Source organism: Danio rerio, chromosome 16 (assembly GCF_052040795.2).
Source record: "Danio rerio strain M-AB ecotype USA chromosome 16, GRCz13ab, whole genome shotgun sequence".
NCBI classification, from domain to species: Eukaryota; Metazoa; Chordata; class Actinopteri; order Cypriniformes; family Danionidae; genus Danio; species Danio rerio.
The window spans coordinates 27,663,115-27,685,464 of NC_141036.1; the positions used below are offsets into that span (position 1 = coordinate 27,663,115).

At 38.8% G+C, this 22,350-nt stretch overlaps 2 protein-coding genes across 3 annotated transcripts in view; one reads left to right on the top strand and one right to left on the bottom strand.

The window, feature by feature from the left end:
- spaca6 (sperm acrosome associated 6) overlaps positions 1–15,138 on the top strand; it is a 36,846-nt gene extending 21,708 nt beyond the window's left edge. Inside the window, exon 10 of the mRNA XM_087285002.1 lies at positions 14,509–15,138. Coding sequence (XP_087141128.1) covers positions 14,509–14,542 — 34 coding nt within the window. The 3' untranslated portion in view covers positions 14,543–15,138. The remainder of the gene's footprint in view (positions 1–14,508) is intronic.
- Positions 15,139–15,229: 91 nt separating this feature from the next.
- has1 (hyaluronan synthase 1) lies at positions 15,230–21,783 on the bottom strand. Of its 2 annotated transcripts, XM_087285513.1 has the most exons (5): positions 21,659–21,783; positions 20,228–20,923; positions 18,845–19,070; positions 18,054–18,186; positions 15,230–16,600 (listed from the first exon to the last, which is right to left on the bottom strand). In XM_087285513.1, the coding sequence occupies exons 2-5, from the start codon at positions 20,906–20,908 to the stop codon at positions 15,925–15,927; spliced, it is 1,716 nt and encodes a 571-aa protein (XP_087141639.1). In that variant the 5' UTR covers positions 20,909–20,923; positions 21,659–21,783; the 3' UTR covers positions 15,230–15,924.
- Positions 21,784–22,350: the final 567 nt, after the last annotated feature.

Sequence of the window (22,350 nt, forward strand, 5' to 3'; positions counted from 1 at the left end):
TGACAATTGCAACAATGACTGTAAAGTGAACTGCAGCTTGCAACAACTTATAAGTCATGCTTACACTTTCAAAAATAACATACAAGAAACTAAGAACTTAACAAACTAAGCGCAATGCCTAAAGTGCATGTTGCAAAAGCATTTAAGTCACCCAAAAACAAGGTCTGTGCTCCAGCACATGTCTAAAAGGGTTGTGCTAATCCTCTTAATGAGTTGCGTGTGTGTTTTGAGCATAAATTGCAGTATTGTACTTTTACTAAAGTACAAAAAAAGAAAAAGAGTTATTTCCAAACACACTTCTTATTCCTATGCCCCATATGATGATGCATACATCTTCAAACTCCAAACCCGACAGGTGGAGAAATCTAAACTAGTTTTTATTAAAACAAAAATAAATATGCATATACATAATACTAATAATAATAATAACAGCATACAAATGCAAATTATCATTAATAAGCTGACTACAACATAGACAGATTTCAAAGCCCCTCGAGGTGAGGAAGGTCCAACCGTAAAACGTGATAAAATACAAAAGACAATGGAATCAAGAGGTTTTCTTTTAAGATTTATTTTTGACCTTTTTTAGATAGGACAGTAATCAGACAGGAAGAGAGGTGGGAGAGAGAGAAGGGGGTAGGGTTGAGAAAATACATGCTAACTACTAGGCTATTGCGCTGACAAATCAAGATGTGAAAATAAACCAAAAACTCACTTTTTAAAGTCCACCTACAACTTCACTAAGCACTAGTCATGGCACAGTAAACAAGTACTGCCCTTGAAACATTTCCGTTGTGTTCCGTACTATTATTAAGTGTTGTGAGAAAATACGAACGAGGACACATGTAACTTGGCCCAATCACCAAAGAGGGAACATCACTGAAATTCTCATTGCGAAAAAAACGCTCCCCTTTTCTGTCTCTCCCTCTTCACTTCACACACTAACGTACTCATGCTGTGTTCACACCAGACGCGGAACGCGCAGATAAATTGTGCTATTCGCGCGTCAAACCCCGCTTCATTCGCGTGTCAAATTCACTTCAGAACAGACGCGGATTTGCGTGATGGGCAGGGTTTCTATCTGCCCCGTGACTCTAGCTTCAAAGCTAAAGGGCTAACTTGGATTTTATAACGAAAAAACAGTGTTTATGTGCTTTATGAAGGTTGATAAACAGCGTTGATACGTTTAGGACCGTGTCTGAGACCACTACATCATTTCAGAGGTGCATCCAGCTCTTTAAGCTCATAGACTCCTCCTGAACCTGGCTAATGGAGGTTTTCAGCTGTGCTTCTGACTGAGCCCAGCCCAGTTTGATGAACTTCTTGTCGGTGTCTGCTGGGGGATATCCCCTGGGACACCGACAACAGGTGATATGTCACAATCACGCCCCCACAAGAACAAGCTCCTGATTGGTTAACACGGCGCGAATGTCCGCTGAAGTTCAGATTTTCGAACTCAAGTGATTTGCACGAAACGCGCAATAAGCGCTTCAAATGCACAAAACGCTCAATTCGCGCCACGCCATTCGCGCCATGTGCACCGCGCAATTCTCGCCATTCGCGCGTATCACACCGCAGGATGTCTATTCGCACGTTTGCATTGACTTAACATGTAAATTACTTGCGCTTGACGCGCGTGCCGCGTCTGGTGTGAACGCAGCATCACACATACACCAATTGACCTGCACACGTGACATGCTAAACAAAAACTTGTCGGGCTGTTTGTAATCCAACATGAATATTTGTTATTATCAATGCGTTGCTTGCCATGTGTTGTTGATCTAAGAGTGTATTCAGTTTGGCTCTCAACTCTCCAAACATTCTGTCTTTATATTCTGCTCTTTGTTTGTGATAAAGTCATCTGAGCTCAACGCTCAGGTTTGTTTCAAAATCTGACTCTGAGGGCAAATCTGCGCCCTCACATCGGTTTATCTTAAACTTTTCATTCACTTTTTCATCATCAAGCGTTAATGCTACATGTGTTCAAAATAAGAATTTATGCTGCATTTTTCAAATAATACATTCTATATTTAGCTTTTCACTTGTACGGTGGCTCAAAAAGGTCAAAACACCTCTAAAAAGGCTTTTTCGAACATGACATATTTGTACACATGTACATTACTGTGACAAGTTTTATTCAAGAACATTTGAGCTGGTTTTAGTCCTTAGCTCTTTCATTTTCATCCTATTTAAAATATATTTAACTTGCTTGTTGATTATAACCTATTATTTTTATGCAACAGTCAAGTTGCATGTTAATTTGCTGTGAAGAAAAGGAAATAATGTATTGTTTGCATGCTGATTTGTGTGAAATCGTGAATATAGGTCTATAATCACCCTGCAGTTTTGAAATGATAGCTTTTTTGCTTTGACTATAGACTATTCAGTTCAAAAGAGCAGTTCAATCTTTTATGAAGTTTGATGTATAAAAATATAACATATTGAAATATTTATAATTATCGGCCTATACATATCGGCTATCGCCCTTCAAGTCTGAAGAATTATCGGTTATCGGTATCGGCCAAAAAATCCATATCGGTGCATCCCTTATACATATATATACATATATATATATATATATATATATATATATATATATATATATATATATATATATATATATATATAATGGTAATAATGGTAATAATAAACATTTACAAAGTGATGTAATATTTTAAAAAAAACACGATTGAAATATATATATATATATATATATATATATATATATATATATATATATATATATATATATATATATATATATATATATATATATTTCAATCGTGTTTTTTTTTAAATATTACATCACTTTGTAAATGTTTATTATTACCATTTGTCGATTCTCCCTATACAGTTTGATAGAGCACTTGAACCCGGAAGTCACTTTGCGTGATGTCACACTTAACAAGCAGATAAACATTGCAGCACTATTGTTAACCAGCACTACAATTCAGAACACAACTCACTGCAATGTTTAGGGACAGAACACCACTGCCAGGCAATACTTTGACATCATTAACACAAACAGATTTGCAAAGAAAACAGAATTTCTTTGATCTAAAAATGTGCAATATTTCATGCATACATGAATCGCGAGTCTCACTCTCTCACACACTTTGTCCTAAAGAGACTACTGTATGATTAGTGGTTGGCTGACAGCATGCAGGAATTATCCTTATTACTAAGCCATACTGACATGCTTTTTCAGACCAAATATTAGCATATTAGTAGCATATATATATACATACAATATAGTAAACGAGTCACAGGCTCTTATTGTTCAAAGATGAACCAATGTGAATATAAAACCATCTTCACCTCAGTAAAACAGACTTGGCAGCGCTATTTACTTTTGTTTGTTGTTAAACTAAATTAAAATCTACATTATCGATGTTGGCAGGCCATTGCGCTGAGGCGACCCCTGAATAATGAAGGGACTAAGTCGAAAAGAAAATTAATAAATGAATTATCAGTGCTGTAAAAGGTCCCTTATGAAACTGAAAATAGTCACATCAGTCTTTTGTCAGAAAATTTCAGTGGCTGAACAACACTCGGGCATATAACCCATTCATAATACAACACAATCCACATTAGTTTGCATGACTAAAATAGTTGTAAAACACAACATTACCTGCTAAAAGAAATACTTCAGCAATGGTGTCATCCTTCCTCCAGCATGCAAAAGTAACTCCAAAATTGATTCAGGATTTTAAAGTTTGTTGATCTGAACTACATCAATGTTTGTACTGAGCTGTGATTGACAAGGAAAGGAATGAAGACTAGGCCAAAGCCTTGCACAGGTTTAGGTGTGGCTTAGGAAGTCTACCATCAGATTTTCCTTTTGACCTCTGACAGTAAGAAACAGGGCAACGGCCTCAGTTATTTATCGGGATGATGATGTCACATTCTCAGGAGCTGAAGAAACCCCCAAAAAAGTATATATTTGAGGCAAAAGTTTACAAGCCTTTGTCTTCAGGTCAAAGGTACCTATTTTTTAACAAAAATGTACCATGCTGACCAATAGAATTTTGCTTGATTTGACACTGACTTCTGTGTGTTTTTTATGCTCCCTGTATCACAATAACTGCTGCTGGTGATGACCGTCACCAATGATATTTCTTCCATGTCTTAAACATATAGAATTATTGCAGTGAAGATTGATGTTTAACATAACAAGACAAGAATATTTGTTCCTCCACAAGTTTTATCTGCCTTGCTTAAGAAAATCAATTCAATAGGCTGTTTAAAACTTGTTGTAGATTACAAGAAAACCTCTCTTGCCCCATGCCTTATGGCATGTTTAAATATACATAATTTTTGACATAAATCATTAACATGGTTGATATATATATTTGCAGGTCATTTTACTACTATGAAGAATGGTTATTTAAATGACTTGGTTATTTACCAAACCCTACCATGATAATATAACATTGATGGATCACTGTCACCAGTTACATAATTTGACGTTATTGTAATTTTTATGACAGTGACAAACATGGCAGTTATGGAAAAGAGATTGTAAACATTTTTGAAACTCTTTAACAAGAGTCCAAATATTGTAAACCCCACTGATGAATAATACTTTTCTTACGCACTTCCATTCACTTACCATTTATTCCGCATGACACAAGCTGTTTTGCCTTTGCCATTTGCGTATAATCAAAATTTACAATGTTTAATTTACTCACATTCTTGAATAAGTAATCTGTGTAAGTTATTCCACTTAACTTAAAGTTTGCAAAAAATTAGAACTGAATTTACAAATAGTTTTGAAGCAAATCTTTGCACCTAACAAACTAAATTAAATTTGTAGGCTAATGTAGGTCTACATTTGAGTGTGTACAACAACGTTGCCTTATTCACGAAAGTAAAGAAATAAAAAGTAAAAGTAAAATAAAGAGAAAGTGAAGAGGCCAAATGGAGAAGGCCCATATTTCTCTAGTAAATCATTAAGTTGTTCCATTCAGTTTTTCCATATACAAAGTCTGCCTTGTAACTAGCAAATGCGCCATCAAGGGAATGTGACTCTGACTCTTCAAGGGAAGGTGAGAGGAGACTCTAATTGGATTAATCCATGTTATGCTCAAAACACATGCATACAAGAATAAGCACAACCCTGTTAGACCATGCGCCATTTTTCTGTTCTTAAAATAAAAGTGCATTCGGACACGCCCTTAATACTTTTGCGCCATGCGCTTTAGACTTCGATCGAAAAAGAGGACAAAATCTCAGCAACTTCCAGTTCAAACAGACTTCAACGGTATAGTTCACTCAAAAAAAAATTATAATTTGCTCACAGTATACTGTACATAAATAAAACTAATTTAACTTTCTTTTACCCCAAAAATTAAAACTGACTCACTATTTTCTCACCTTCAAACCTTCATGAGTTTCTTTATTCTGTTAAACACACAAAAAAGATTAAAGCAATAACCATTGTCTTTCATTGTAGAAAAAATAAATAATATGGAAGTCAATAGTTACAGGTTACCAGTTTTCTTCAAAATATCTTCTTAAGGGTTCAACAGAGAAAAGAAAAGAAAGAAAAAGAAAGAAAGTGTAATTCTGCTTCTGATTCTACAGTAGATCTTCATTATGTTTTAAAATGTTAAGTTTTAGTACTGTTTGGAAAAAAACACAACTTATTATGTAATAAATTTAAGTAAGAAAGCTTAAATATATTACATTCTCGTAAACACATTTTTATATAGCTTATGTTTAAAGACATTATTATACTGTTTTTCTGTTTGTTTTTGTATATGGTTTTATTGAAACAAATTTTAACCTATAATTTGGGATCCTCCTTGGTTGCCTGTGGTAACAGTCTAAACATGTTTAAACTCTATAAATGTTTTGTATAAAGCAATAACCCCCGAACGGCCCCCACCCTGCTCTGATTCAGCCTGTGTTCACGAATGACCAGATGCCCTTAAATCACACAAGAGGGTAAATCATTTACTTTCAATTGATCGTGCATATATAATTCCACAGGTCAATTATGGGGAGCCATAACTTATCCTTCAGTGTTATTGATTCTGCTGTAAATGACACTCAAACTGATTTATGTCAGTGCTGATCTGGATGTACAAATGTCAGGGAATCCTCCCTTATACTGTCTTTAGCTCAGACATTGCAAAAATGTGTAACCACTTGCTATATAGGAAAATGCCATGTTGTGTTTCAAAAACAATCCAATTTAAATTAGTTTGGGGTGATTTTAATTCACAAATCATTTCTTTGTTTTAGGGCACATAAATTGTTTGTTTATGTTTTAAGTGATTTAAACATTATTATGATGTGTTAAGGAATTGGATTTTAACATAATGGAAATAAAAATTCTATTAAAAATCTATCTATCTATAAAATTAATATTCATTTTTGCATTTATATAATTTATGTCACACAAGTAGTTAGATAATCTTTGAAGTCTGGCAACTATATTTCAATGCAGCAAGCACTTGTAATATTGATGCAAGAACCAAATCAGCATTATATCCGTAACTTGACTTGTCTACAATCTCTAATTATCAAACTCTAAATTTCTTTTATCTTTAAAATAAACATAAATTGAAAAATTAAAATAACACTCATGCAGAATGTGGTTGTGCATTGCCTCTGTGAAATATGCATGGGTGTCCCTGGAGAAAAAGGCAGCATATTGTGCTCCAAAATATATTGCTGATAACAGTTTGATGATCCTTTTTTTCTTTGGTCCAGAGCACACAGGATCCATTCATTCATTCATTCATTCATTCATTCATTCATTCATTCATTCATTTTCTTGTCGGCTTAATCCCTTTTTTGTTGACACAGCAGTATGAACCGCCAACTTAACCAGCAAGTTTTTATACAGTGGATGCCCCACACAGGATCCATTTCTTCCAAAAAAAAACCCTAAAGTACTGACTCATCTGACCACAGTACACATTTCTACTGTATGATGGTTCATTCCAGATGCCTCGAGCCCAAAGAAGGCAATGGCACTTCTCGACACTGTTAACATAGGGCTTACCTTTGGCATGGTATAGTTTTAACTGGCATTTGTGAATGTAACTACAGTACTTGACAAAGGTATGCCAAAGTAGTCCTCGGCTCATGTGGCAATATTATTTACAGATGAATGTGTCAGGAATGGGACAGGAAGGACACAAATGAAGGTTCAAATTAAAGATTTTAATGAACAGCAAAAACAGTAGTCAGAGCCACAAAATAACAGCCAAAAAATAACACAAAAATCCAAAGATCAAACAAAGTCTTTAGGGCCTCCTCCATTACCGGGTAAGTTAAGAAAAAATAAAAAATTTCAGAGTCTCTCGGCCAGTGGAACGCTGCACACAAGGAGAAGAACAACAAAAAACGGCCGGGGTTAAGACAGCGAAAAATATACAGAGAAAAGAATGTCCTTACAAACTCCTCCGGTAGAGGGTGCACTATGGCCCGGCTGTTTCGGATGTGACCGTGGAGAGCGAGCGAGGGAGAGGGGAAGCCGGGTGGCAGGTGATGCCGGAGTGCTCAGTGCGGAGGGGATGACGGTGCCTGAGAACAGAGGGATATGAGCCAAGAGGGAACATTCACAAGAAGGACAGAGCGCTAGAGGCTAGATGACGGCCAGGCGAAACACAACTGGAAGGGAAACACCAACCAACACGACAGGACTAAAGAGACAACCCGGAAGACAGTTACACGGACTGACACACAACGATCTGACACAGGATGAAACACAAGAGGGAATTAAATAGGGGAAGGAGCATAACTGAATCCAGGTGAGACCAATTAATTCATGATAATAATAAAATAAGGTAACAAGGGGGAGGGAGGAATATTACGGTGATCACTTGGTGACAGACCAAAACAAACAGTACCCTCCCCCCCCCTACGGGCGCCACCAGGCGCTGCAGGGAGGGGCTTACCTTGTCGACGATAGAAATCCTCGACCAGCACCTGATCAAGTATATATATCGGGCTGGGACCCAACTCCTCTCCTCTGGGCCATAGCCCTAACAGTGGACTAGATACTGGAAACCCCTGCCCCTGGGTCTAACATCAAGCAACTTTCGTACAGTGTAGGCTGGTGAGCCGTCCACTAGTTGGGGGGGGGGGGGGGGGGGGGGGGGGACAGAAGGGACAAGGTGGGAATGCAACACAGGTTTAACCCTAGATACATAAAAAATAGGGTGTACCCGACCAAGCTTGGGGGGAAGCTTGAGCCGTACCACCACCGGACTCAAGACTTTGGTGATTTGATATGGGCCAATGAACCTGGGGGCCAGCTTGCGTGAAGGCACTCTGAGAGGCAGGTCCTTGGTGGAGAGCCATACCAAATGTAATGAGGGGCAGGAGTCCGGTGTTGGTCGGCCACTGCTTTGGTTCGTCTGCCAACTCGGACCAAGGCCTCCCTGGCTTTCCTCCAGGTGCGTCGACACCGTCGAACGAAAGCCAGGGCAGACGGAACAGCAGCTTCGGGTTCCTGTGAGGGAAACAAAGGGGGTTGGAAGCCAACAGAACACTCAAATGGGGACAAACCTGTGGCTGACGACGGAAGAGAGTTGTGAGCGTATTCGACCCACGACAGTTGTTGGCACCAGGAGCTAGGATTGTGGGACGCCAGGCAGCGGAGAGTTCGTTCCAAATCCTGGTTGGCTCGTTCAGACTGCTTGTTGGTCTGAGGATGGAATCCTGATGACAGACACGTTGAAGCCCCGATCTGACGACAGAATTCCTTCCAGAAGCGGGAAACAAACTGGGGACCCCTGTTAGATACCACATTAACAGGAAGACCATGAATCCGGAATACGTGATCAATCACCACTTGCACAGTCTCCTTGGCTGAAGGAAGTTTGAGGAGGGGAATGAAATGGACTGATTTAGAGAAACGGTCCACCACCGTGAGAATGTAGGTGTTTTCTTTAGATTCTGGAAGACCAGTGACAAAATCAAGGGCCACGTGTGACCATGGGCGGGATGGGATGGGTAGGGGGCGAAGCAGACCAACGGGAGGTGCATTAGAAGTCTTGTTCTGGGCACAAACAGAACAGGTCGCCACAAACTGCCTGACTTACTTGGCCATGGATGGCCACCACAATTGTTGGTGAATCATAGCCAGCGATCTCCGAACTCCTGGGTGACAGGCTAGCCTGGACGAGTGTCCCCACTGGATGACCTCTGAGCGAAGTCTGGTTGGAACAAACAGACGGCCCGCTGGGACCCTCCCTGGTACTGAGTTCTTTTGTATGGCCTTCTCCAACCGTCTCTTAATGTCCCAGGAGAGAGACGCCACCACCATTTCTTTTGGTAAAATAGCATCAACTGATTTCTCCTTTCCTGGGACCTCAGAGAGACGGGAGAGGGCATCGGGCTTAACATTCTTGGTTCCTGGTTTGAATGATAGGGTGAATTTAAAGCGGTCAAAGAAAAGGGCCCAGCGAGCCTGTCGAGGGGTCAGCCTCCTGGCCGAACGGATATATTCGAGATTCTTGTGATTTGTCCAGACCAGGAAAGGTTGGGCTGCCCCTTCTAGCCAATGACGCCCCTCCCCCAGAGCCAGCCTGACTGCCAATAATTCTCGGTTCCTTACGTCATAATTCCGTTCCGAAGGGTTTAGGCGGTGGGAAAAGAAGGCACACGGATGTACTTTCCCATCCAGGCCAGACCTCTGTGATAGAACTGCGCCTACCCCGACATCAGATGCATCCACCTCAACAATAAATTGTTGTTCAGGATCTGAAATGGACAAAACAGGAGCAGAGACAAAACGGGACTTCAATTCATCAAAGGCCTCCTGTGCCCCACTATTCCACTTGAACCATACCTTGGGAGAGGTGAGTGCTGTTAAAGGTGCAGCAATCTTGCCAAAGTTCCTGATGAAACGCCGGTAAAAGTTTGCAAAGCCCAGAAACTGCTGCAGAGTTTTACAAGAGTCAGGGATTGGCCACTCGGCAACAGCCTTTATCTTAAAGAGATCTGCCTGGATCTCTCCCGCTGAGATGATAAACCCCAGAAACGGAATTGACTGGGCATGGAAAACGCACTTCTCCACCTTGACATAAAGTTGGTTCTCCAACAACCGTTGTAGCACCTGGCGTACGTGTTGAATATATATCTGCAGGCACGGGGAAAAGATCAAAATATCATCGAGATACACAAAGACAAAACGATTAACCATGTCTCTTAACACATCATTAACCAGGGCCTGAAAGACAGCCGGGGCGTTGGTCAGACCGAAAGGTAAGACCCTTAGGCGGAGAAGTGCCTGGGAGGAGCTCAATGGCACAATCGTACGGTCTGTGAGGAGGCAAGGAAGTGGCCCGGCACTTGTTAAACAACTGGCGCAGGCCGTGGTACTCCACCGGGACCCCAGTCAGATCAGCAGCCTTTGCCTGTAACACAGAGCACACAGAAACAGGAAAAGAGGCACTGCCCAGACAAGAAGACAAGCAATACTGGCTCCAAGATAAAATGGCATTACCAGACCAATCAACATGAGGACCATGCTTTACTAACCACGGGTGCCCTAACACTATGGGGGCACTTGGGGACTCCAGAAGCAACAGAGTGGTCACCTAGTGATGATTGCCTGAAACAGTCTGGTTAACAGGAGGGGTAGAATGGGAAACAGTGGTTATAAGGTAGCTGATGAGGGAGCGAACAGGGATAGGATCAGGAAGAGGGATAGCAGGAATTCCCCACAAAACAGCTAGGGAGGAGTCCATAAAATTTCCTTCAGCCCCCGAGTCAACCAGGGCTGAACAAGAATTAGAGGAATCACTGAAGTGTACAGGAACAGGAAGAAGAGAGTAGGAGGAGGAATGTAGGAAAGGGGTAGTGCTCACCAGTAGCCCCCTCTTCACAGGTGAGGCTTGGCGTTTAAGTGGACAGGCTACAGCAAAATGTCCAGGCTTCCCACAGTAAAGGCAGAGTCCCTGGATGAAGCGTTGCTGTCTCTGCAGTGGGGTGAGACGAAGACGCCCTACTTGCATGGATCCGGATCCATGGGAGCAGAACCAGACGCTTCTGCAGCCAAGACTGGACGGGTATCCTCCACTCTCCATGATAGCGGAACCGTTAGACGTTGTCGACGACGATAGAGACGTCACTCAATCCGCAGGGCCATGTTAATTAGGTCATCAAGGTCCTGGGGAAGATCCTGTGTGGCCAGCTCGTCCTGAATGTCATCTTGTAACCTGGCACGAAACATAGACCTGCACGCGCCCTCGTTCCAGTCACAGGATGCCGCCAGAGTCTTGAAGGCAATGGCGTATTCCGTAACGGATTGTCCTGCCTGGTGTAGACGTGCCAGCTGGTCCGCTGCTTCCTGGCCCCAGACTGATCGGTCAAATAATCTCACCATCTCCTGGCGAAAATCTTCAAACGAAGCACAGCAAGGGGCTCTAGTCTCCCACACTGACGTTCCCCAGTCTCGAGCTTTACCGGTGAGGAGAGTCAATACAAACGCCACTTTGGATTTCTCAGATGCATAAGTGTATGATTGTAAGGTAAAAACCACTGCACAAAAAAAGTGCAGTGACTTTTTGAGACAAAAAAGGCTCTACAAGAATTAGGGTCTCCGTTATAGAGTGGAGGGTTGTTGCAATGGGGCTCAGGCTCGTGATGACGGGGAGGGCCCCCCTGGGCTGCCTCATGCTGTAGGTCCTGGACGAGTGCAGTTAGCTCTGCCACTTGATTGGCCAGGAATTCCACCTCCCTGGTGGTGTTAGTTAATCTAGCCTCATGCTGGCCTAAGAGTGCACCCTGCTGGATGACTGCGGTTCTGACCGTGTCTGAATCTGCTGCGTCCATTCTATGGTCAGATCGTACTGTCAGGAATGGGACTTGAAGGAAACAAATGCAGGTTCAAATTAAAGATTTTAATGAACAGCAAAAACAGTAGTCAGGGTCACAAAATAACAGCCAAAAAATAACACAAAAATCCAAAGATCAAACAAAGTCTTTAGGGCCTTCTCCGTTACCGGGTTAGTTAAGAAAAAATAAAAAAAAATCAGAGTCTCTCGGCCAGTGGAACGCTGCACAAAAGGAGAAGAACAACAAAAAAACGGCCGGGGTTAAGACAGCGAAAAATATACAGAGAAAAGAATGTCCTTACAAACTCCTCCGGTAGAGGGCGTACTATTATGGCCCGGCTGTTTTGGATGTAACCCTGGAGAGCGAGCGAGGGAGAGGGGAAGCCGGGTGGCAGGTGATGCCGGAGAACTCAGTGCGGAGGGGATGACGGTGCCTGAGAACAGAGGGATATGAGCCAAGAGGGAACATTCACAAGAATGACAGAGCGCTAGAGGCTAGATGACGGCCAGCCGAAACACAACTGGAAGGGAAAACACCAACCAACATGACAGGACTAAAGAGACAACTCGGAAGACAGTTACACAGACTGCCACACAACGATCTGACACAGGATGACACACAAGAGGGAACTAAATAGGGGAAGGAGCATAACTTAATCCAGGTGAGACCAATTAAATCATGATAATAATAAAATAAGGTAACAAGGGGGAGGGAGGAATATTAAGCAGGTCGCACACCAGAAGCGCCGCTCGGCGCCGCGACACGGCGCGTACATGACAGTTTAAAGTATCACACACCAGACGCGCACATTCGAATGATATTTAACATGAAACTAATTAGATGGCACTCTGTGGCGCGGCTGAAAAATGAACTGCGTCCTGAGCCGTCGCCGGGCGCCGCCGACAGCCGCCGACTTGCGGCGCCGGTGTGTGTATCCTGATAGAAACCTATGTTTAGAATTCTAAAATACATGGCGCTACGTGGCGCTGCGCGGCGCGCCGCCGAGCGGCGCTTCTGGTGTGCGACCTGCTTTACGGTGATCACATGGTGACAGACCAAAACAAAACATCCACGTGTGCTCATGACATGAGAACATAAACAAAGGCGACGTGATCAAACCAGGGGTGTGACAGAATGTGATTCTTGATGCAGTGCCACCTGATTATCAGAGATCACAGTAGTTCAGCTTAGGCTTGCGCTCTTGTCGTTTACACACTGAAATTTGTCCAGATTCCTTAAATCTTTTAAAAATGTTATGCGCTGTGGAAGGCGAAGTATCCAAATTTCTTCCTGTCTTTCTTTGAGGTACATTGTTTTTAAACATTTAAATAATTTTTTTCATGTATTTGTTGGTAAATTGGTGATCCTCTGCCCATCTTTGCTCTTAAAGGACTAGACCTTTCTTGGATGCTGCTTTTATAACAAATCATATTTACAATCACCTGTTGACATCACCTGTTTCAAATCATACCATTATTTAACAAAGTTGCCTGATTGCTAGCTCTAAATTACTTCATTTCTATCTGTTTTTGGAATGTGTTGCAGGTCTAAATGACAGGAAAAGATGTTTATAAATGAAATAAAGTTGACCTGACAAAACACAAAATATTTTGTGTTCATTTTGTCTGAAATGAAATACGAGTCAAAGTAAATTTGGAAATCATTACTTTCTTTTTTTATTGGGGTTGGGTTGTACATCCTAATCCTATACCCAGTGCTTAATTTGTAAGTGATTAATTTCCAGAACAAAACCAGGAAATAAAAGTTACAATGACTGACGTCCACCAAACAATTTCAGGTTTCCCAGAACATGACATAACTAAGCGGTTATAGCAAAAAAAAAATTCGGAATGATCTTTAATTTTTTTGTACAATATAACATTATGGGTCTACCATAGATTAGAAAAACAAACAAACATGTAGCTACAAACATAAATCATATAAAACATTATTATTCAGTTCACTTCAATCGTAAATGTCTCACTCTGTCTAATCTTCAAGAAGAGCCCACAGTTACCTCATCTTTAAGATCTCAAAACTCAGGGCTTCTGGTAGAACCCAGAATAGCAAAGTCTACTAAAGGAGGTCGTGTCTTCTCATTTATGGCTCCTAAACTCTGGAATAGCCTTCCTGATAATGTCCGAGGCTCAGACAAACTCTCTCAGTTCAAAGCTAGATTAAAGGCCTATCTGTTTAGTAAAGCATACACTTAATGCATCACTTAACAGTATGATGCACGAGTGTGCTCCTTGCAGACGAGTGAGCTTAACGACCACCTGTAGGACACACTCCTCCTGTCTTAATGCACCATACATCTTATTAGAAATGCTCATATGCTAGACATGTTTGTTTCTGTTTGTTTATATAACTGCTGTTTTCATGTATAGCACTTCATTTTTGCATTTTTTGTTTAAATATACTATGAACAGCAGCTACGTTAATTACTTTCTTTATTCTCTTTATCAAACTAAACTCTGAAAACTGAACTGACACAATTTCAATTTACTAGAACTTCTATGTTTAGCTGCTTTGACACAATCCACATTGTAAAAGTGCTATATAAATAAATATGAATTTAATTAAATATAGTGTTTCTTTTAGTTTAATCAGATAAATAGTGTCATTTAGTAGTTTTGTCAGTAATGTTACAATCCTATGTTTGTCTTGTCTCATCTGTTTTTTTTTTCTTGTTCCTGTTTTACTTAGAACACATCCAATTGGCCACTTCCAGCTTGCTTGATCCTGATTGGCCTACAGTGTTTTAAAAAGCCATAACACCACTTCCTTGGCAGCCATCTTGTTTTTGGTCACTTGCTTGTGTTTGTTGAAATGTTTGAATGTGGTATAGTGCAGAGTTTTTGGATGTGTTAGGACTGGGAATATTGAGATTTGTGAGTACTGTTTGGTTTAATTGACTTCTGAGATAATATTGAGATTTGTGAGTACTGTTTGTTTTGTTTGACTTCTGAGATTATATTGAGAATTGTGAGTACTGTTTGTTTTAGTGTTTGCTTTGTTTATGATACTTTGTTCCACCGGCTTGTTTGACCTTTGTTGCCTACTGACATTGATTTTGGATTGTCCTTCAAATATGGTTGCCTGTTTTTGTAAATAGATTGTAAATAGTGTATATATTGGGAGTAAGGAGTTTGACGCCATTTTCTTTGTAAAACCTTTTGGCCTCTGTTTTTGTGTTAGGTAGTTAGGGTAGTGAATTGTACTTTCTTTTCTTTTATTTTTGATCAGGTAAGTTACAGATTTAATATAAAGGAATTTTTATTTGTTATTTTGGCCTTGTCAGCTCCCGAATTCAAACCCCAATAAATCTTTGAATTATTTTTGTTGTCTTGTCTTTCATGTTGTGCACCATCCCTAGACGGTGCGTAACAGTAAATAGGTTTGAAATAAATGCCACGCATCTTTGTTTAAAAAAAAAAAAAAAGTTTATTTAATCTTATGTTGTTTCAATAAATATTTGTGAGTTCACATTAACAAAGCATATTTCACAATAAATACAGACATAACAAACCTCTTTCAAGTGCTAAAATACTTTTTCAATAGTAGTCATTCTGCAAATTCATAGTCAGTGCTGTTCACTGTGTTAAGTTTGTAACTCAGGACTATAAATAATATGTAAAGAAGTGTTGTAACAGGATACCTTAGTTTTTCCTTGGTCATCTCAACAGTACATGAATATCACTACAGTAAGTCCAATTGGTGTTCAAATCCCTTCACTAACAACAGAATCTATTATTTAGATTTAATGTTCTATTATCACTGATTACTTTCTGCACATTTCACACGGTCATTGTTAAACTTCATATAGACATACATTTTTATCAGTACATGTAATATTGATATTATTATATATATTACAATTGTTATACTTCATAAAGACTGGCCACTTCATGGTGGTCATTTTTAAATACTTTCATATTTCTGGCACTTCTGCTAATTCCATAAAATATATTAAATACTACTATCTCCTAAACCAAAAACATCATAAATAAAATTGCAAGTTAAAAAAAAAATCTATAAATAACATTGCATGTAAACCGTGGAGTTTAAAAAAAATGTGCAAGTGTTTGTAAATAAATAAAAAATGTGCCCAAACAAATTGTCTTAAACATTCACAGTGTAAGTCTGAGAGCGTTTGCGGAATAATCTCCGAAACCAAATCCAGTAGAGGCAGATCATTATAAGCCAGTAGCAAACATAAGCTACGGCTCCAAATATCAAAAACTTGATCTCTTCTTGTTTTGCTTCTGTCAGCCAACTCTTTTTGGCCTCCTTGTAAATCGTGTACCCCAGGCCTCCCAACAAGATGGCCGCCCACACTGAAAGTGGTGCCAGGGGAATGTAGTTGCCCACCATCTTACGCCGACCTGATGTACCCCAGCTGCTTTTGTTCATGGTGATAATGGCGAAGTATTTGGCAGGCAGGAGGCTGGTCATGTAGAGGGCAGAGTATAAGGACATGAACAGCATCACTATATCTTGTCGTAGGAGGCAGGCATAGCCCACCTTTATAAGCCCGATTAGCTGGATGCAGCACAGGACCCACAGAATGTCCCATAGAGTGCCTGTCCAAAAGAGCTTGATGATGGTGGCCGTGACAAAAAAGGGAAATATCCCTGAGACGATGGATTCATAGGTCATCCATAGGTGATGCTTGTGCCACCACATAGCATTATAGAGCCATTCTCGGAAGTAGGATTTGGTCCAGCGGGTTTGCTGGTTGAGCCAACGCAGAAACTGAGCAGGGGTCTCCGTGTAGCATTTGGAGAGGGCTGTGTACCTTGTGAGGACAGAAAACAATAGTTAAAACATGCTTGTTGGAAATGAACTGTGATTTAAGTAAGTAGTTGACAGGACTATATGATGTGGATACTATTGTTTGTTGCTACAAAATCTCAATTAGTAACACTTTCTACGCCATATTGGATTATTGTCGCTTGGTTCTCAGCAGACAGAAGCTCTCCAAAGACTCCAAAGTTTGAGGTTTTTAACTAGATAAGTTTCGATTTTGGGCTCAAGAATATGGTTTGGTTTTAATCAAATTTGTTGCCATGTTAACTTTCATTATATGGCTAAAGCAAGTTTTATTCTTGGTTAGAAATCACAGACCCAAACTTGACCAATCAGATGAGAAAAGTGACAAATCTGATGTAACAATGCCACTCCTTATAAGTGTAAAATTATGACGAGACATTTTTACATATTTACAAGTACAATACAAAAAATATTTTTGTTGTTGTTAAAAAATATTGGTAAAATGGCAGCTGTGGTTTCTGGAATTTTACTGTAAAATATACCGTAGATAAGTAAATATATGTAAAAGTTTTTTTTTTTTTTTCAATTTTACGGTAGTATTTTCAATACTAACATCTATATAATGTACCTATGTTACACAGACAAAAACACAACAAGGAGGTGTGGGTGAGAAACTACACCATCATGGTAACACTAATGACACTATTGCAATAAACATTTTTAAAGGCTCTATTTTAACGTTCTAGGTGCAAAGTCTAAAGCGCATGGCACAAAAGCATAATGTCATGTCCGAATCCAATTTTGCTATTTTAAGGTCTGAAAAATACTTTCTGCGCACTGGCGCATGGTCTAGAAGGGTTGTGCTTATTCTCTTAATGAGTTATGGTGTGTTTTGAGTATAACGTGCATTAAACCAATCAGAGTCTCATGTCCCATCCCCTTTAAGGTTCAGTTGCATTGCGCCATGGCACATTTGCTCTTTACATGGCAGACTTTGTAAGTGCATAAACTGAATGCTTCACTAGCGAGAAAACAGTTAAACAGACCATCTGCAGTGAGGATAAAGAATGAGCCTCCTCCATTTGGCCTCTTTACTTTCTCTTTTCTTTGTATTTACTCTTTAATTTATTCCTTTACTTCTGTGGATATGGAAACGTTGTTGTACGCACCAGTGAAGCATTTTTACTGTAGCATTTTTAGTTTTTTACCTTTGAATGTTTTAGCTTAAGGTGCTAAAATATCCCTTAAGGTACTAAAATGCTCCCAAGAGAGTTGCAGGAAAATACTGTGTAGATAAATACTTATAAAATACTTAATTAGAAAGCTCTTTTATTGTGTCAATATTGATGAATGTTTTTTTTTTTTTTTTTTTTTTTTTAAATGTGCTAAACAGAGCTCAAGTGGAGCTTATTGGGCTAATGACGAATAATTGATCATTGTTTTTATGACTCACAAAATTATTCAGCCATACTACTTACTTTGTAGCATAGCCCATGCTTAGCATTCGATTGGTGAGATGGCGATCATCTCCAAAAGTACAGTGAGTGCCAAGAAACTTCTGGTTGTACCAGGATTCCAGAAACTGTTGCAGGAGGTCATTCCTGTAAAGACCTGAATCAAAGATCAAGAAAACCAGTTAATTTTCAGAAACAACAAAATACTGCTGATCAATCTTACTAAAACTTACATGTATACTGTATATGTGACATTGGACAACATTAAGTTGAACAGGTACAGTATATTTTGGAAAAAAATGAAAATACACTTGTGTCAAAATGTGTCAAAATGATCTATTTAAAGTAAAGTGAGGACAATTTGTAAATTTTCTTCTTTAATTATATCAAAACTTAATTTTTTATTACTAATATCCTTTAAGAACTTTATTTGGATGACTTTAAATTAGTTTTTTCCCTATATTCTATATTTCAAGATTTTTTTGAACCCTCAGATTCCAGATAGTAAGTACAAGTAAGTGCATCTCAGCCAAATATTGTCTTATCCTAACAAACCATACATCAATAAACCTTAATTTTCAAAATCTTATGGTTTTGAGGTTCAGGATCATGTTTATAATATGTTTACTCTAAGAAATGTATGGCTTTTCTCAAACATTCTCAAAAATAAACATACTTAAACAGTTTAGATCGTTTTGACTTATATTTCAGAAAATGAATTGTCAAAAAGTTAAGAAACAAACCAATCAAAAGAGGAGTTTAAAAACAGCGCCAATATTGATTTCATGCAAACTTTAGGAAATATTCTGTATTACCTAAGGGGCCGCTGATGCAGGAGACACAGTCAAAGAAGGACTGGCAGGACCTCTCAATGTTAAATGCCATCCAGTAGCGCAGGCTGCTCATGAAGCTAATATAGGAGTCTTTAAGGTTAAGTATCATCACATCTCCTCCCACAGCACCATATTTCTGGTTGCTTTCCAGCACCTTGCAGAGCTCCACTGTGGCCAGAGGGTCTAATTTTGTGTCTGAGTCACATACCTGATTGAAAAATACAAGAATATGGAAAGCGTTGAAGTGTTTCTCACAAATACATGTGGGTAGTAAAAATAAATAAAAAGGCAGTAAAAAATGCTATCCTTTTTTTTTTTTTTTTTGGTAAAACAATTTTTGAAGTCTGATGTTAGAGAATATATAAAGAACAACAAAACTATCAAAAATCACTAAAACTTCTGTAATTTTGTAGAGGCTTCAAAAAAGCTAAATATGTAAAAATAATAAAAAATAGATAAATACATAAATAAATAAATAAAATTGAGACAAAAACTGCATGGGCTTCAGTCATATGAATGTGGTCCATCATACTTTTTTATATGGAATCAAGATTTAAATATAGTATACAGTCACACCAGAGGACACGGTTCCCCAGCAAACAAATTTGTGTTTTGATAGATGTCTAATAGAGCTAGGCTAGTCGTCAAATATACAGATTAGGCAGACTTTATTTGTGTAGTCATTCGTTTCTGTTTTATTAGATTATTAGTTTTATTAGACTAGTTTTGGCCTTTTCTTAGACGTCTATTAGATTTAGCCTTGTTTTAGCTAAGATGACTATATTTAGATGTCTAGACATATATTAGATGTCTTTTAAAAACAAAGAATGAATGAAAGGATGGATGGATGGATGGATGGATGGATGGATGGATGGATGGATGGATGGATGGATGAAGGGATGGATGGATGGATGGATGAATGAATGAATGAATAAATGAAAGAGAAAGAAAGAAAGAAAGAAAGAAAGAAAGAAAGAAAGAAAGAAAGAAAGAAAGAAAGAAAGAAAGAAAGAAAGAAAGAGAAAGAAATGCTTGCTGGGTCCAGTGATAAAATGTTTTTAGAAATATAGATGAAAAAAAGATTGCCTTTAACTAGCCACTTGTAAAATTAGGCCTAAGGTAGGTATTAATGATTTTACAATTTTCTTTTTATTTTATAACAGCTGTAATTTATTGAATTAGGCTTTAGACAGTCACACTATAGCACAATTTTGAGATTTGGCTCAAAAATGTAAAAACAAAAAAATTACAACATGACAATACTAATTATATTCATTTTTGTCATGCGAGTAAAAATGCAGTATCATGTCAGCACCTCATGTTGCTTTTATCCCTAAAGCGTATTTGTACTTGCACATCACTGACCTGTATGAAATCCACTGAAGATCCTAGTGCCTTAAACGCTGTATACATCACTTCCCTCTTTCCTCCCCATTTCTGCATTATGCACACACACTTCTTGGTCCTAATGAGTTCTTCAACCTCTAAGCGTTGAGGGTCTTCAAACAGCACCTCATAATCTGCATCAGGGCCTTCAGCTGCACCCTGGTCTTGCCCATTGGGGTTCCATGAGTGGTAATTGTTCTGCCATATATAACAGCCAGGATCCTGATTAGCGAAGACCTCACGAAACATCTCCAACATATAGCGGTCATCTTCTGAGTTTCCGTCCACCACCATCACAATACGCAGAAGTTCAGAAGGATACTGAAGAGCCCGGACCGACTGAAGACACTCACGCAGATAAGCAGGATCCTCTTGATAGGCTGATATGGTAAAGCCGATGGTTTTGGTGTAAGAGCAAGGTTTGCGTCTCGCATTCATGCGCCGATGCTCCACAAAGGCAAAAAAGCTCTGGATTAGGACGTGGAGGCTGAGGAGCACTCCATAGAAACCGAAGGAGATGATGCCGAATGGAGATGTGGCGATCTGGAAACCATCGATGTACGCCCATAACATCACCCCGAGCACCAGGAGGGCAAAGAGAAATGTGAGAAAGGCTCGGACCAGAGACACAAATTTCTTTAAGACTGGCTTGAGGTCCATTTTAATGTTAAAACGCTAGAAATAATGGGAGGGAAAAAGAATTATTTTCATGATGAAAATGTTACTCTATTTTAGCAGTCAGCATCATTTAGTCACAGTCAATAGGACTCAACAAAAGTACAATAGTAATGTTTTCACAGTTTTTTCAGACTAATTTGAATATTTATTTATATATACATTGGTTTTAATATTTACATGATATGAAAAATAAATATATTGTATATCAACAATACAAATAATAATACAATAATACAAATATTGCAGCTATTACATTCAAAAAGTACATTTCCGATTGTTAGTTTAAGTAATGTGTTTGAATAAAAACTACATTTTTTACATAATATTTAAAATTTTAATATGGCCAAACAGAGCATTTTGCATGAAATAAAAAGGTGTTTTCATATATTAAGTGTAAGTCAGCACAATACAAATGCACGTAATTTCAGAAGAGTCAGTACCAATATTTTCTAATATAATCTTGATTTCTAATCCCATCAAATAACAAAAGGTGTTCCTCAATTCTCATTTTTTCTGGGGAAAATGCTGAAATTACAATATTTTATCTGAATTTCAGAAGAAATGTTTTCATCTCTTTATAGAATAAAACAATAATAATATTTTACTCAAACCCATACCTGTGAAATCCTGTAAATAGGTATTTTTCTTTTTCTGTATTAGATATGATTATATATAATGTACATAAAAATCTCTATGTAAAGCATATTGAATCAGTCAGTGTTATTCACATACCTGTTTAACCTGGCAGATCTTTACACAGGTTTATTCACCTCCTTCTTGACTTGCTCTCCTCTCGAACTGAGAGTTCATTGAAGAGCTGAAACTTTTATTCTGAGCTCAAGGAACATCCCTCTACAGATGTTATGAACCACAGCTGTTCCTCAGCTCAGCTCAGATCACACCCCGCTTCAGGACTTCATCAGTGATTCACATACTCACAACCTCAAAACTCGTCATCCCCTCTGAAACTCTGATGTACTGCTGTTCTTGTACGGTCAGTACGTGATGCTGGCTGAAGATGCCAGATTGTTGTTTTTTAAGGATTTTATTTGTTGGTTGAGGTTGAAAGTATCTTAGGTCATAATATGATCATGCTCATTTTTCGGAAATCAACTATATGTATTTTAACGGATTGCCTTAAAAGCTTTTGTATTATTTGTAAATTGTGCTACAGATTTAAGAGTGAAATAGAAATTTCTCTCTCAAATACACGCGCAACCATACACAGTTGATATCAGAATTATTAGCCCCCCTTTGATTTTTTTTTTCTTTTTTGTTTAACAGAGCAAGGACACAGTATGTCTGATTTTTTTTTCTTCTGGAGAAAGTCGTATTTGTTTAATTTTGGCTAGTATAAAAGCAGTTTTAAATTTTTATAAACAAAAAGATTAGCCCATTTAAGCTATATATTTTATTCTATAGTC

What these genes read in the sequence shown, in the direction of transcription:
- has1 (XM_087285513.1), bottom strand. Translation starts at nt 20,908, where the DNA reads ATGGACCTCAAGCCAGTCTTAAAGAAATTTGTGTCTCTGGTCCGAGCC. An exon ending in CTTCAGTGGATTTCATACAG is followed by an intron (nt 19,071 to 20,227) that starts GTCAGTGATGTG and finishes TTTTTCAATCAG; the next exon opens with GTATGTGACTCAGACACAAA. An exon ending in CTGCATCAGCGGCCCCTTAG is followed by an intron (nt 18,187 to 18,844) that starts GTAATACAGAAT and finishes TCTTTGATTCAG; the next exon opens with GTCTTTACAGGAATGACCTC.